Source organism: Colossoma macropomum, unplaced genomic scaffold (genome assembly GCF_904425465.1).
Source record: "Colossoma macropomum unplaced genomic scaffold, Colossoma_macropomum, whole genome shotgun sequence".
Taxonomy (NCBI): domain Eukaryota; kingdom Metazoa; phylum Chordata; class Actinopteri; order Characiformes; family Serrasalmidae; genus Colossoma; species Colossoma macropomum.
The window spans coordinates 278,331-295,134 of record NW_023494817.1 but is presented as its reverse complement, the minus strand read 5'-3'; the positions used below and the strand labels follow the sequence as shown (position 1 = coordinate 295,134).

Genomic DNA, 16,804 nt, shown 5'->3' with positions numbered 1-16,804 from the left:
TTTTTCAGTTTTTGGCATAATTTGAAAACACCTGTTACCTTTTACATTGTCTGTAAATCTCATGATGAATTGACCAAAAGAAACGACCCAGAATGACTTGGAAAACATTCTAGTTCCATTGACTTACATTAAAAGTAAAGTAGGTTTTTCCTTCTCTTGTAAAGTTACCATTTTGGAGATGCAAGGTTTTGTTCAGACAACAGCAAAATAAAGATATACATTGATTAAAATATATACACTGATTAAAATATTGGCAGTGTGTTTCTTGTGAAACTTGCGAGCCACTTTGAAGAACAAAGTTTGGTTTTAGACGTCTCTTTGATGCCGGATGGATAGGTTGATTTCCATCAGCAGCACAGTTGATTTAACGGAAGGAGTTATTGATCAGATCAACCAAGTACTGGGCAATAACTCCTATAAATACTGGACTTCCTCGAAGAGACGTTTGAAAGTGGTGAATGCATTAAGATACGTAATGTCTGGGCTTCAGTCCTCGTGTTCAGTCATTTCCACTTATAGCAACAACTGTGTCAGTGTGAGATAACGTACTTAAGAGGAAATGATGGACATCTCTGAATCAAGTACTAATTTCAGCACATTTTTCACTGTAGATCTCCAGGAGGAGCATTACTGACCACTACAATAGAAGAACCAACTTTAGTTCCCTTAAGAACCTTTTCATGGATGATTACTTAAAGAACTAATCCAGCTTTTTTCTAATCTGTGGTCTCTGTATCGTATAACCACAGATCAAGGATTCTTCTATGGAATCGCTCCAAAGAACACTTTTCACAGCTTTGTTGTTTTAAAAGGTAAGTCAAGACACTTTACAGTCAGTGCATTTTTAGTGAAGATGTGTTTTTAGTAAAGTCTCATTCTTGGACTTCCCCTGTTCCTCTGAAAACATGAGTGGTTTGACACCTCAGTGCAAAAGGGGACTTCACAACTGGAACTGTGAACCACTGGTATAAAGTCCCAAATCAAAAGACTTTTATTACTATACATTTTACATCATTCTAATTTTTTACTTCATGGTTGTAAACACAGTGGTCTCAACAGCAAACTCTCAGAACTGAGATCATCAGTCATTAAATCATTGATTAACAGCCATTGATCATCAAAACAGCCATTGATCTCAAAACTGAGATCATTAGAACTGATTTAAACACTGCACGGCGTCAGGTAGAAGAGGATTAATGCTTTGTTGTTAAGGTGACTCTTTAGATTTTTCTAAGTGGGGTTCCAGTTAATAAAAGCTTTACCAGCTAAGCGCTACTTAGCTGACTGGCTAACTTAGCAGAGTTAAACACTGTGTTCTAAAGTCTTGGCAGAGAAAAGAAAATGAGGAAAAAACTGCGACCCAATCACTTATTTTAGTTCCCACAACTGCTATTAGGTACTAGGTAATAACTTTTTACTAGCAAACAGCTAAGAGAGAAAGGCTAGTTAACCATTGTATTCAGATTATGTTGGCTTTTCCCACAGTCTGCATTTTTTCTCCTTAATTTTTAATTTCTGATTCTTATTTATTTGCTACAGTGAAATGCTCAGGCTGACCAGCTGACGATAAGAACTAGATGTGACATAATCATGTAATCAGACAGTTGATATGTAATAAACTAATGCTTGCTAAGTTCCTATCAGCAATCCTCACTGCCCACCTGCTTGGACTGTGAGTGGAAAACGAAAAGTGGCACTTTGTCTAATACTCTGCTTAACCACCAGTGGGCTGCCTGGAAAACATTGAGCAAACAGCCAGTGGGGGCAGCTTTGCTTTCAGTGGGACTGAAGTGGTCCACTATCCTCTTGCTATCTGGGTCTTCATATGATTCACGTATGCAAAGTGCTACATTGGTAATATAATATTTTAAGATGTTTTATGATTTTTAGAGCATTTCACTGCCTCCTCTTCAGGTGCTTTCTTCTTTGAATTTTCAGCACCATAGTTGCATGTTTTTTTCCCTGCTTTTTTCAGACTCTTGTCCATTCCCACTGGCTTGATAAAGTCGGCACCACGCTGAATGTTTGCCACTGCTGGTCCACCTTCAGACCACCCAGATTACTGCATGCAAGATCTAACTAATTTTACATCTCAAACAGATTTTAAACACACACTGCCTGTGATTTGAAATGTTATCTATAGAATGCCATGATATCAAGTAAACCATATTTTTAAAAGAAAATACTACAAAGACAACATATTAAATGTTGAAACTGAGGAATTTTATTGTTTTTTGAAAAATATTTGCCCATTTTGAATTTGATGCCAACAACACGTTCCAAAAAAGTTGGGACAGGGGCCTGTTTACCACTGTGTTTCATCACCTCTTCTTTTAACAACACTCTATTTGGGAACTGAGGAGACACTGCTGTATTTCAGGATGTGAAATGTTTTCCTGTTCTGGTTTGATACAGGATTTCAGCTGCTCAACAGTTCAGGGTCTCCTTTGTCATTTTTTCATTTCATACTGTGACAAATGTTTTCAATGGTGACAGATCTGGACTGCAGGCAGGTCAGTTTAGCACCTGGACTCTTTTAATACAGAGCAATGCTGTTGTAATACATGCAGAATGTGGTTTTACATTGTCTTGCTGAAATAATCAAGTCCTTCCCTGAAAAAGACGTCATCTGGATGGCAGCATATGTTGCCAAAACATGTGAACATCATTCAGCATTAATGGTGCCTTCACAAATGTGCAGGTCACCCATGCCATGTGCACTAATGCCCCCTACACCATCATGAATACTGGCTTTTGAACTGTGCACTGATAACAAGCTGAGTGGTCTTTAGCCTGGAGGACACAGTGTCCATGACTTCCAAAAAGAATTTCAAATGTTGATTCGTCAGACCACAGGACACTTTTCCACTTCCCCTCAGTCCATTTTAAATGAGCTCAGGCCCAGAGAAGGTGGCAGCGTTTCTGGATCCTGTTTATGTACAATTTCCTCTTTGCATTTTAGAGTTTTGTGGATGCAGTGATGAACTGTTTTCACAGACAGTGATTTTCAGAAGTGTTTCTGAGCCCATGCAGTGATTTCCGCTACAGAATCATATCTGTTTTTAATGCAGTGTTGCCTATCAGGTGTTTTTTAAGCATTACACAACTTTGCCAGCCTTTTGTTTGGAACATGTTGTTGGCATTAAATTCAAAACAGAGAATTCTTTAAAAAAAATTATATATAGGGTTTAAATGATCTGGATATTATTGCATTTTGTTTTTATTTAGATTTTGCACAGCATCCCAACTTTTTTGGTAATGGGGTTGTAAGACGATAGAAATATTATAGAGAAAAATGAATGACTAGATTTAATATAAAATGCTTTTGTTCAAAATTTTGCTGATACCTTGCTAGATTTAAATTATTTACTCAACTAATTTGCAAAAGCTAATGAAAAATAAAGGAAAAATAAGTAAATTGGACTGTGAGTGGAAAATAAAAAAAGGTGTTTTGTTTAATACTCTTTCCAGGGACGCCTGGAAAACACTGAGCAAACAGCCAGTGGGCCACCAGCTTTGCCATCAGTGGCCCAAGAGTGGTCAGCTATCCTCTTGCTATCTGGGTTTGCATATGACTTTACCAATGTATGGCAACTGCTACATTGGTAAACAATGCTAAAAGTAATGTGGTCTGTAGGTCACTGTCTGTCACCCAGCGGCAGATTCATACTGTCACACCAAATATGAACAGGATAATTCCTACTCAATCTAAAAGCAGGAAAAGCTGGATTAAGCACTGATTTAACCTGTAAATTACTGTAAATACAGACTTGGTTGAAGCGTTTACAGTTTGTCTGTGCTTTCCTGTGTTTATATGTGTGGGTTGCTATGTGTCAGCCCAAAGTAATCAACCCAAAACATCACCAGCCCAATGGCAAAACATTCTTCCAACCACTCCAACTACAGTTTTTAGTGGTAGCTTCACAGTTTTTAGTCTCAGTGCGGGTGGTTCATGTTGGTGTTACCGGTCTAAATCTCCTTGCTTAGATCACAGTCATTCATTAGCCAATCAGCTAATGAATCTCACTTAGTAGGAAAAATGTGCATCACCTGGGTTCCCCTGTGAGAATCAGGGTCATAGAGCAGTGACTTCTTGATCTGTTAGCCTTCAGGCCATCTCAGATTACACTAGTCTACGTGAGACAAGGTCTAGGCCGGAAGGTGTCTGATGTTTGTGGCGCTTTGTGGTGCAGGCCTTGATACTTTTGCATAGGTCACGTTGTCTGAAGCAGGCGCTGTGTTTTCTTCAGCGGCTTCTCTGTTGTAGACAGGACTGAGATCTCTGTTGTAGACAGGACTGGCGTACTGCATCTCCAACTCCTGAGACACCTAACAAGCACATGAAGCAACAACACACTTGCTAACTGCCTTGCTAGCACTGCTTTATGATGTAATGTACTGTAAAATAGTCAAAGGCCAGCCTTAGTTTGTTTCATGTCCAGTTAAAACAGTCATTAAGTACAAGTTTTTCTTTTTTAGCATCACAAAAAAGCAGAAAACACGTATTTAACAGAGAATTACACAGAAGCCTCAAAATATACTACATATAACATCAATTTATTCACTTTAATGTGTCGCTCTTTACTTTTATTCCAGCGTCCACTCTTATTTTCCATTGACTTTTTATTTTTTCATAATCAATTTGGTTATTTTATATCTAATCTCCTCTGAAACATCACCTGACCTGACCTGACCTGAAATAACTTGACTGTTTTGACTGGAAATAAATGAGGGGTGGTCTCTGACCTTTGCACAACTTTTTTAGCTCATGTGAGTGTTTCTGATACCTTCTCAAGTGAATGGGTGCTGTTGGTGTCTTGCCAGCAAATGTTTGGCTTGCCTGAAAGATAAGAAACTCCATTAGAAAAAAAAAAAAACAAAACTGACGCTCTTAACAGTAAAAGCTCATAATTGGTTCTTGACTTGTTTGTATCTAGAAAAACATTTTTAACTATGTATTTTCACATACTTTGGTTTGAAACACTCTGTTCTAGAGAAACGTGGAGAGTCAGAACTGTTCACAGTAGTGGTGATAGGAACCAGACGTCCACCTCTAAAAGCTCCCTCACAGAAAGTTACTACATGAAATGGTTATGAATTCACTGACTGGTTTTATGATAGTTTTGAGAAGATTTTGGTCTAAAACTAGTTTTTTATATAGATTCATGGTATATATATATATATATATATATATATATATATATATATATATCTGTCTGTCCACTGTCTCTTTGTTTCTTGTTTATCTTTTACCCAATTTTCTAATGTTCTAACCACTTTTTTCCACCCACTAGCTACATCTCTCCGTATTACACACTAGTACCAATGCTGGGAGGGTGAAGGCTAGCGCAAGCTTCCTCCAACACACAAAGCTTCACTGCACCTTGCAGAGGATACACAGCTTCACCACTACCTGTAATATATCAAGTTATATCCACACTACTATGGAGGAACTCCACAGTAATGGAGTGACTATAATAGAAAATGAAGGAAGAAAGGGGAAAAAAGTTTTTGTACCCAAAGGAGGGTCTGGTGGTGTGGTCAGTGAACATCAGCCTGGGTTAGAATATATATCACAGGCTTAATTCCATCCTAATTTTCAATAACTACATGAGAAACGATGCAGACTGAGTTATTCGTATAGTTATTGGAGTGATAAGCCTGGACCTGCTGGCAGCATTTCTGAGGTTAAAACATTTTGAAAGGCTAGATTTTTTTCAGTAGATCAGCAGAGCTGAGTGAAGGGTTCACAGGAAGGATGTTGAGTAAGGGGAAGGGCACAGAGGGATTCTAAACTGGGTGAATGTAGGTCCTTCAGCAGGAAGTTCTCACCTTGCACCCTGTAACAGAACAGCCACAAGAAGATGATGTTCATCAGGACAGAGACCAAACAGACAGACAGCAGGACTACAATTAGAATCTGGTAGGACTTGGGATCTGGAGAATCTGGAGGACATTCAGCATTTTCGGTCTTTTCTTCATAATTTTCATCATCTGGAATACAGAAGCACAAACGAATGGATGTATAGAATGGTCAGTAGACTTGATATTAACATTCCACTGTCACCTGTACGTCTGTGTCTGTTGATTCAGATTCTCTTTTATCTTTGACTCAATGAAAGACACCAATGGCCGGTTTTGGATCACCTCACAACTTTCACTGACAAAGTTCTTCATGTCTACAGTTTGCATGGAATATCTCACAGCCAGGCTTAACTACTGGAAAATGAGGGAATTTAGTCATCACGAAAGTCACCAAAAGTGACTTGCAGACCAAAGGAAAGAGCCAAAAAAAGCTGCATAGTTAGAAATATCAAAGGTTACTCTTCACTGCTGAAGTATGGTGCTCGTGTACAAAGTGCACAGCAAACATTTCAGTCAACAGACGTTCCTCAGTGCTACACAAAGACGAAAACGTTTCCTCCTTTTGTTTTTTGCCAGGAGCAGAACTATTTTTGGAATTTATATCTTCCAATTTGAGAACTGTATGTCCAAGATTATTTAAAGAGAACACTGGGTCTCATTCAACTGTTCTTTAGAAGAATTTCTTCTTAAAACCCACTTAAGCAGTTTTTACGAAGACTCTGACTCTGACAGTGTTTTCTTATTTGGGATTTGTTCTTAGGTAAGAACAGAATCTACACACACTCAAGAGCACAGAGGTGAGAACAGTTCTGTGATTTAAGAACACGACATGAATCTGACGGAGATTTTTTCTTAGGATCTTTCTCAAGAACACACTTAAGAACAGACTTAAGAAGACATTGGACAATGAAGCCCATTGACTTTTGCAATAGTTTTACAAATTGTAAAGGACTTAGTGTAGTTTTTGCCTGTATGTTGTAACATTTTTCCCCGATGCTGTTTGTTCACTATACTTTTGACCTGTGTGTCACCACAACATTACTTGTTGCCACTCTGCCTCGCCCACGTCCTTTCCCCTTGTCATAAATACCAATTAAAAAGCTGATCACAAAAAAAGTTTCAGTTGGGATGGTGGGTGTAAATGTGGTCTAGTTATGTGGTCAAGTCTTTTCAGATGTCTCTCATGATATGCTGTCACTATATTGGCCAATAGATTAAACAGAAAAAGACTGTATATGTGGGTGTACTGTGTATGTCTGTGTAAAATGACTTGGAAAAAAGTCAGGTTATATATATATATATATATATATATATATATATATATATATATATATATATATATATATATATATATATATCATTCATTTAATCAAATAACACCAAATATATGTAATAGATTTTTATTATAACTTAATATGCATTATATTACAATTGTACTCTTAACTATTAGCCCTCATGTAGGTTTGGTGTGCATCATTAGAACAGAGGAAATTGCATGACTAACAGTTATGGAAATGATGAGGAACATTCATCTTAGATAGGTTGTGGATGAGCACAGGCAAAAAAGTTTAGGGGTGATGTGGAAGAGTGGGGGTTTAGCATCATTGACATACTGAATAGGGCAACGCAGCAGAGTCCAGTCTTAGACTGGACCACTGTAATAGCTTTGAGCACTGTCCTCTTGATTGGCAACACCATGCCATTACTGGTCAAGACATCAAATATTAGGACATACAGCACTGTGTAAAGGTCCGAGACACCTAATCACGTTATTAAAGCCATTTGGCCATAAATGTGCTTTTCTTGTAAAATCACCCAATATGGATAGAATATATATCATAAGCATAAATACGTAAAAGTAAAAAGTAACAATAATTTCTTGTTATTAAAAAAGTAGTTAATATCTTGTCAGCTAGTTTGAAGAGCAAAGTTGGGTTCCAGATTCTCCTCAGTGCTCCAAGCCGTCACATGGATTTATTGAAATCCACCACCAACATAAAAAATCATTAAGCGGGTATTGGATTATAACTAATACTGGTCTTCCTCAAGGAGAGATTCAGAAATGAATGAACACATTGACATGCAAAAAAATCACTACTTGCATGTTAGTTTTTATGAGCAAATAAACACTCACTGCCCAGATAAATGGGTTTTTAAATGTAAAACCTTTGCCTGAAATGTTTGTACACTACTTTATTTCTTTACAGTTAGTGGTAATGGCGACATGACTCTGTTATATTACTGAAAAACATCTGCCATGACAACTCATGACAGCAACATGACATAGCTGTGTCAGTGTTATGTATGAATCAAAGAAAGTGTTACGGACTTTGTTTATCAATGAAAACCTGTACTTTTTTTTTATGCAATTGCCTCCTTAATGCACACATTTTTCCCCTGGACTGGGTTGCACTAGTTCTATGTAAGTTGCGTGTCTAAATTTAAAATACAAATGGAAATAATCTTGTTTAACAGAGGGAAGGCGTCCCCCTGCATCCCCCTTAAATCAGGCCACCTAAGATTACCGAACATGAGAGAATGTGGTCTTACAGGAAAGACAAAAATACTCCCACCCTTTAAAGGAAACTGCATTATCAAGAAGAAGATATGAATACTTTATCTCCACATACAGGTATTTATCCTCACCATGCTCCCTGCTGATAGACTCCACTGTTACTGGGGTACTTTTAACCATCTTCCTGACTGCATTAAATAAATTTAACTGCAATAAATATGTTCAGAAATGTCTTCAGTGTGAAAATGCTGCTCACATCTATACTGAGTTCTGAACAATTTTTTGGATGTCTGAACATCCAGTTTCCATTAACCACAGCAAAACATCAGGACATTCGGACACAGTTATTTCCCAGATATGGATGTTAATATTTAGGAAGATATTTTCAGCTTTATCTAAACACACGGTGGACACCAACCTACACAAAGCAGTTTAAAGCACTTTCATTTCCGTGACGCTTCCATCAAAGCCCTACAGTAACCACATGAACCTCAGCCTGCTTCTGTGGAATAAACACCTCGTCATCATCACTCATGGTTTCTTCCACTGTAGTCAGCATTGTGAATAAATGCGCGGATGTAAATAAATGATAAACAATAGCTTAGCCTAAAAATACATGGACTAAAAAAGCTTGTTTTACAACCCTGGGATATTTGCTTATGTCTCTTTATTGAAACACTTTTGCATCAGCTAGACACATACAGTACGTTCGTAAGCAAACTTTTGATCCACTCAGCTCAAATTATGTTTTGTTGATTTCTTGAGTGAAAATAAGTTAACACCTCCTCTGCAGCCCATGTGTCAAACACAAGGCCCACAGGCCAAATCAGGCCCATGACACAATCCTATCTGGCCCACAAAGTATTTTAATCTTCTATTCATATTAGCCCCAGCTCCTGGGGACATTTAGGTTTTAAATATTTAAGTATGCAGGTAATATTTCAAGGTCTACTACGAGTGCCTGTATTTCACTCTTGAAGTTTTTTTATGTACTTTGAATAAAGAATGGCCAGTTTGGTCTAACATTAATTAAAAATCAAATAAAAACGTACTTGTCTGATCCACGGTTTTGTCGACATTTTTTAATGTGGCCGTTTTAGTGGTTGAGTTTGACGCCCATGCTCCACAGTGAGCAAATTTAAGTTCACAGTTTCGGTTTAATTGCTGAGTTTAACAAATTGCGATATTATGAAACACATAATCTGAAATGTGTTTTAACTTCTGCTTAGCCTGCATGGTTTATTTTCAACAGGTTGAAGTCAGTAAATATTCAGTAATTGTGCACGAAAAATGTGTTTTCTCTGTAGAAGATTAACTTATTTTCACTTAGAACATCAACAAAACAAAACTTTTGCATGAGTTAATCAGTAAAGCTTGAGATTATCAGGAGGCATGGAGCCTTAAAACTGAACGCTTTAGTTCCAAACTGCATTAAAAAAAAATTTGAAATATAATTTTTAATTAGAGAAGTTTTTTTTTTTTTTTCAAGCTTCCTTATATAAAAAATGCCATGGATGAACCACTTTTGGTTCCCCAAAACACTTTTGATATCCATTTCTGCAAATGAGTTAAATAATCTTTTTCAAGAGTTAAAGGTTCTGTGTCAGTTTAGGTTTTTCTAGAACTGTAGGTGCAAACCAAGAGCCTCTATTTAAGGAGGGAATGAAACCTGTAGGAACATATTGCCACCTTGAGGAACCCCCCCTCCTCCTCAACCACAGGTTCACACTTGAACAAGTTACTCATTTGGAAACCAATCCACACTCTGTGGGGGTGGGAGGCCCTTGCTGTAGAGTACTCAGTAGGAATGTAGGACTAGATTTAATCAGCACCCAGGAACATGGTATTAAGACACAAAGACGCTGAACTGGTTCTGTTTACTGATCTGCTGACTGCCAGTGTCTGCCAGATGTTTGAATCTGATTGGCTGGGCCAAATTCAAAAACATCATGAAATACTCAACAAACAAATGACCACTCACAAGTTGAACCCTGTATTAATAAAGTTATTAATAATCATGTTGCTTATCATTCGTTACCTGGTGCATCTTGCTATATATAAACCTAAACAAAACAATGCATAATAATTAAATAAAAATGAAATAGCAAATTAAATTATTTATTAAGATTTGGTTGTTTTTGGTCATGTATACCAGCTCACCACCAACCACTGTAATGCATGGTCTTGAGTGGCCTTTTTCTTTTAATTCTCCATCCAGACACAAGCAGACCTCAGACTGATGTGAATAAGCAAAAAAAAGAAGAAGGTGACTTATTAGTCAATAGTGGTTTATCTTTTTTCAGAGAAAGGGAAGTGGTCAGCCCATTCTCAAGTAATCCAGTAAATTGGTATTTTTCAAGTCTGTGCTGCTACAGTAATGATTTCAGCAGTACAAACAAGCTCGGACCCTGTGTGCCGGTAATCTCTCCCAGAACTTACCAGAAAGGGTGTACATGTCAGATAATATGAATGTATCCAATCTGCAGTGTGTAAAATGTGAGTCACAGCTTTTGGAGCAAAGCACACACGATACTAAGTTAGCACTTCTAAATAGTAGATCTTATTTTCAATCTTAGTTAATTAATGATTTTATTACATCCCATAAGCTTAATTTCATGCTTTTAACAGAAGCATGGTTAAACGAATGTAATGCTGAAACCATATTAATTGATTTGGCTCCACCAAACTTTAACTTCATAAATGTCTGACGTGCTGCCAAAAAAGCGGAGGTGTAGCTGCATTTGATGATTACACATCCTTTGATTGTCTTTGTGTGGTTCTGAAAGGGAAACTAAGAATATTACTAGTAATTGTCTATAGGCCTCTGAAAAACAATGCTAATTTTATTGATGAATTTACAGATATGTTAGCATTTATTTCAACTGATTTTAATCATTTTGTTATTGCTGGTGATTTTAACATACATATTGACAATCCTAAAGACAGTTATGCCAAAGACCTCTATGCTATATTGGACTCTCTCAGCATGTGTCATGACCACACTCTGGATGTGGTCTCAAAGCTTTGTCAGATCATTACTATGTCTTCTTTGAAATGCGGACCTCACTAAACATCAGGACCGGACACATCTGCTTTAAGAAAAGGTTTAGAAGGACTTTTCATGAGCAAAATCTGCTCTGCACCATGCAAACCATCTGACTCTGTTGATGCTTTGCTGGAGAGCTTCAACTCAGAAATTGCCAGTGTTATGAATGAGAAGCACCAGTTAAAGCTAAAATCATGTCATGTCAACAGAAAGCACCTTGGAGGAATGCTACTGCAGTTCAACTCCAAAAGAGAGAATGTAGGCTGAACACAGATGGTGTAAAACCAAGCTTCAAATTCACAAGGAAATCTTCAAAAATAGGCTACATGAATAATAAAGTGCAAACAATAATGTGCAAAGCCAGATGATCCTTTTTCTCTAGCAATATCAACAATAATGTTAACAGCAAAATACTCTTCGCCAGGGTTGACAAACTAACTATGTCACTTACATAAATGGCCCCTGATTTAGTATCAACTGAGAAATGTAATGAGTTTGCAAACGTTTTTAATACTAAAATCATTAATATCAGACAAGCCATTAATACATGTATATCCACCAAAGAGCCCATGTCGTATCCATCACCACACGAAGATATTGTGAGTAAAATGTCCCAGTTTTCTGATATCAGTAGTGAAATTTTAATTGATACAGTGAGTCATCTCAAATCTTACACTTGCAGTCTTAACACATTACCAATCAAGTCTTTATAGTGTGTCACTCAATATCAGCTGACTTACTTCAGGTAGTAAACATCTCACTAAAAAATCTAGAAGCAACTTTCAAGTAATTACAGACCAATTCCAAATCTCCTTTATATTGGAAAAATCATTAAGAAAATCATCTTCAAGCAAGTTGCTGGCTTTCTGTCCATAAACAGCTGTCTGGACAAATTTCAGTAAGGATTTTGGCCTAATCAAAGTACTGAAATGGCTTTAATTAAAGTCATTAATGACATTTGTTTACATACAGGCTCTGGAAAACATCTGTTTTTGATACCATTTACCATAAAATTCTCATAGATAGACTTGAGAACTGGGTTGGACTCTCAGGACTCTCAGGTCTTGGTTTAGTTCATTTGTACAAGGAAGGGACTACTTTGTCAAAATAGAAATAATGTTTCTGAGAGAGTGCCAGTGACCTGTGGTGTCCCCCCAGGGTTCAATTCTTGGGCCACTCTTATTTAATTTATACATGCTGCCTCGTGACCAAATACTACAAGACTATGGGAGATCTTACCACAGCTGTGCAGATGATACTCAGATCTACTTGGCCCTCTCCCTAAACAATTACAGTACCCTTGCCTCACACTGTAAGTGCCTTGAGAACATCACTAACTGGATGAGACAAAACTCTCTGCAGTTGAATAAAGATAAAACAGAGATTATTTTATTCTGGAACAGCAAAGCACAGACTAGCTGCCTATCTGGATTTAAGAGCCTTAAAATCTAAAGAAGTAGTAAGTAACCGAGGTGTACTAATAGATTCGGATATCAGTTTTAGTAGTCGTGTCAAAGCAGTTACTAAATCAGCTTTTATCACCTTAAAAACATCAACAGGATCAGAGATGTTCAGACTAAAGCAGAGCTGGAGAAACTCATCCACACCTGTATTTCCAGCAGGATTGATCACTGTAATGGTCTCCTAACTGGACTCCCAAAAAAGACAATCAAACAGCTTCAGCTGGTTCAGAATGCAGCTGCCAGAGTCTCACTAGGAGTAAACGAAGGAACACATCACATTCTTAAATCCTTATACTGGCTACCAGTCTGTTCCTAGAATAGGAGCTGTTACTGCTCTATAAACATCTTAAAGGTGCAGAAGCAGCGTATTTATCTGATCTGCTGCAGCGATATGAGCCAAGCAGAGCTCTCAGATCATTAGGAACTAGTCAGTCAGTCCTGCCGAAGGTGAAGAAGCAGCGTTTAGATACTATGCTGCTCTTAAATGGACCCAGTTGAGGTCATTAGAAGAGCCCCGACACTTCTTCACTTTTAAATCTGTTGTTTTAAACATGTTTTAATCATGTCTTTAATTTTATTCTCCTATATAACTTTACATTTTTATTTAAATTATCTTTGTATTTTCTCATTTGAAAATCACTCTGAACGACCTCAGTGTATAGAAGTTGCTCGACAAATAAACCTGCCTTGCCTTCTACTTCTGCAGTCTTCATTCAGCTCTTTCACTGATAGGTTGATTCAAACAAACAACAAATTAAGACTAAGCAAGCAGACTGAATAACGTATTAGCACTAACCTGCGAAGGTCAGTCTGATGGCTCTTCCAAACTGCAGCAGTGACTTTTGTCCTCGTCCTCCACAGTAATACAGACCCAAATCAGTCTCATTAACACCAATAACCACTAAACTGACTGAACCTGAGTTTTCTATTCCATCATAGTGATCTTCATCCACATTATGATTGAGGGAAAATGATTTATTCAGTTTATCTTTTCCAGCAGAAACCAGCAGCTTCATCTCCTCTGAGCTCTGGTGATACCACGATATCTCATAATCTGCAGTGATGTCACAGTGCAGGGTGATGTTTTCTCCAGGATGGACAGATCTGAGGTCAGATGAAGCTCTGTGAAGGAGACACAGTCTAAAGGTTCCTGAAAAAGTAATAGAAAGGGTTAATGAGTCTCCATCAGCCAGCATACATCAAGACTAAATACCATTGAGAGCAAGACCAGGTCAAGACTGAGTCTGAACCAGAGCAAGACCAGGTCAAGACCTAGTCAGAATGTCTGACCAAGAGTGAGACCAGGTCAAGACTGAGTCCGAACGAGGGTGAGACCAGGTCACAGCAGAGTCCGAAAGAGACCAGGTCCAGGCTAAATCTGAGTGGGAGTGAGACCAGGTCAAGACTAAATCTGAGTGGGAGTGAGACCAGGTCACGATTAAATCTGAGTGGGAGTGAGACGAGGTCAAGACTAAATCTGAGTGGGAGTGAGACCAAGTCAAGACTAAATCTGAGTGGGAGTGAGACCAGGTCACAACTAAATCTGAGTGGGAGTGAGATGAGGTCATGATTAAATCTGAGTGGGAGTGAGACCAGGTCAAGACTAAATCTGAGTGGGAGTGACACCAGGTCAAGACTAAATCTGAGTGGGAGTGAGACCAAGTCAATACTAAATCTGAGTGGGAGTGAGACCAGGTCCAGACTAAATCTGAGTGTGAGTGAGACGAGGTCAAGACTAAATCTGAGTGTGAGTGAGACCAGGTCAAGACTAAATCTGAGTGGGAGTGAGACGAGGTCACAACTAAATCTGAGTGGGAGTGAGACCAGGTCACAACTAAATCTGAGTGGGAGTGAGATGAGGTCAAGACTAAATCTGAGTGTGAGTGAGACCAGGTCAAGACTAAATCTGAGTGGGAGTGAGACCAGGTCAAGACTAAATCTGAGTGGGAGAGAGACGAGGTCAAGACTAAATCTGAGTGTGAGTGAGACCAGGTCAAGACTAAATCTGAGTGGGAGTGAGACCAGGTCAAGACTAAATCTGAGTGGGAGAGAGACCAGGTCAAGACTAAATCTGAGTGGGAGAGAGACCAGGTCAAAACTGAGTCCGAATGAGTCTGAACAAGAACTAGTCAAGACCAAGCCTCAGTCTTTAAATGTCTCCAGTCCAAAGTTCTGTCTTTTCAGTTGTTTGGTTAGTCATTTAAAAGTGAGCTCTGCAGTTACAGATCCACCTGGGAATTATTTATTTTTCTACAAAACAAAAACGTACATAAAGGAAGTACCTCTGCTGGAACTGTAGACTTACAATAGTTCTGATTTAAACTGTCACACTGTGGCAAATCGAAAAGTATTTCAGTTACGCTCATATAATACTTTATATAGAACCTCTTTGTTTTAAAGTACAAATGCTGTTTGAGGCTGTTGGGTCATTATGTCGTTTTTTCCATGGTGTTGGTCAGTTTTAAGTATTTTTTTGGGGGGGAATCCCGTCTACTGGCTTAGTGACTGTGTCACAATATCAACACTACTCGCTACATAAAATATACACTTTTACTACTTTTTATTAAGTGAAATCAGTAAAAATAGGTCTTTGATTTAACTCCTTAAGTGGCATGGGCCCACCGGCAGGCCCAAAGTTTTATTACACACTTCTATAACCTAAGAATAGCTCAGCCAGTTTGCACTGAAGTCCCTGTAGTTACTGAATAATAAGCCTAAGATAAGCCTTAAGGGGATAATGACAAAACTATTTTATAAACTGGTTGTGATGTGAGCGTTAGCATGTAATAATAATGTTTGTTTCCACTGTCTTACTGAAGGGTCACTGGTGGCTAAAGCCATTTGTTGATTAATAATTAGTATCTATCATTAATAGCTGAAAATTAGGTCATTTTTAAGTAAACATTAATGTTATCTGTGTAATCATTTTATTGTAGTTAGCTAACATTAGCTTACCAAGTTATATAGCTAATGTTAGTTAACTAGACAAGCTTGGTTTGACTAGGCTTTATATCTGCACTCATCTCTCTTGTAGATAAGGTGTTGTTTCTGAGTGCAAAATGTGTGTCTCTGTTATCTTCTCTTCACAGGTCGGTACAAACGTGCTGGAATATCTGCGGCCAGCTGCGAAGAAGTTTAAACCTAGATAACGACAGGGTTTAATTGAATAATTTGTCATTACTGTGCAATTCTTTGATGATTTCACATTGATTTCATCGATGAAAAAGTAAGTAACATAGACCTGCATGCAAACATTTGGGCATCCGGTCAAATTACATGTTGTTGTTGATTGTCTAAGTGAAAGTAAGTGAACACGTCCTCTACAGAGACACACTTCTGCACACTTTAATACACAATTACTGTTTATTTACTGAATTTAACACATTGGAGAAAAAAAAATAAAACATAAAATGTGACCTGTGTAAAAGTTATGGCCCAATTTATATTTTATGTTCCATGTAGAGGATGCTTTAGTTTATTTTCAATTAGAAAATCAGAAAAACATGTCATTTGACCAGGGTGATCAAACTTTCACACAGGAATGCATAGTGATCCAGTGATTATACAGTGACTGGGGCACTGTACAGTGCGCAAGTTTTAGATATGATCCAAAATGAATTGATTTTAAACCAGCATTTTTTAAATCAATTCCCACAAGTGACAAGCATTAATTATTAGTGCTTATATAAGTAAACTCACCAAACAGAAGCTGTAGAACAACCGTAGACTGTAACTTGGCCATCTGTCACAGAGAGGATCCTCCACTGAGTCTGTCTCTGACTTGTCTGTATCTGTCACTGCGCTGCTGAGACCTCTGGTGTGGGTTTAGACTTCCTCAAACCCCCCCACATCCTGTTCTTCAACTCAGAAGACCAGTGATGAAGTAATGTAGAACCACAGAGGATCTGCTGATGC

The 16,804-nt window shown here is 38.0% G+C and overlaps 1 protein-coding gene across 1 annotated transcript; it reads right to left on the bottom strand.

The window, feature by feature from the left end:
• Positions 1–3,964: 3,964 nt before the first annotated feature.
• On the bottom strand, positions 3,965–16,668 carry LOC118800135. Its single transcript, XM_036560293.1, has 5 exons — positions 16,589–16,668; positions 13,686–14,039; positions 5,833–5,994; positions 4,788–4,840; positions 3,965–4,329 (listed from the first exon to the last, which is right to left on the bottom strand). The coding sequence occupies exons 1-5, from the start codon at positions 16,629–16,631 to the stop codon at positions 4,150–4,152; spliced, it is 792 nt and encodes a 263-aa protein (XP_036416186.1). The 5' UTR covers positions 16,632–16,668; the 3' UTR covers positions 3,965–4,149.
• Between the last annotated feature and the right edge of the window lie 136 nt (positions 16,669–16,804).

Coding starts and splice junctions, on each gene's coding strand:
- LOC118800135 (XM_036560293.1), bottom strand. CDS start 16,631: ATGGCCAAGTTACAGTCTACGGTTGTTCTACAGCTTCTGTTTG. Junction 4,841..5,832: donor GTTCTGTTACAGGGTGCAAG/GTGAGAACTTCC, acceptor CTTATCTTTCAG/GCAAGCCAAACATTTGCTGG. Junction 4,330..4,787: donor GCACCCATTCACTTGAGAAG/GTATCAGAAACA, acceptor TGTGCTTGTTAG/GTGTCTCAGGAGTTGGAGAT.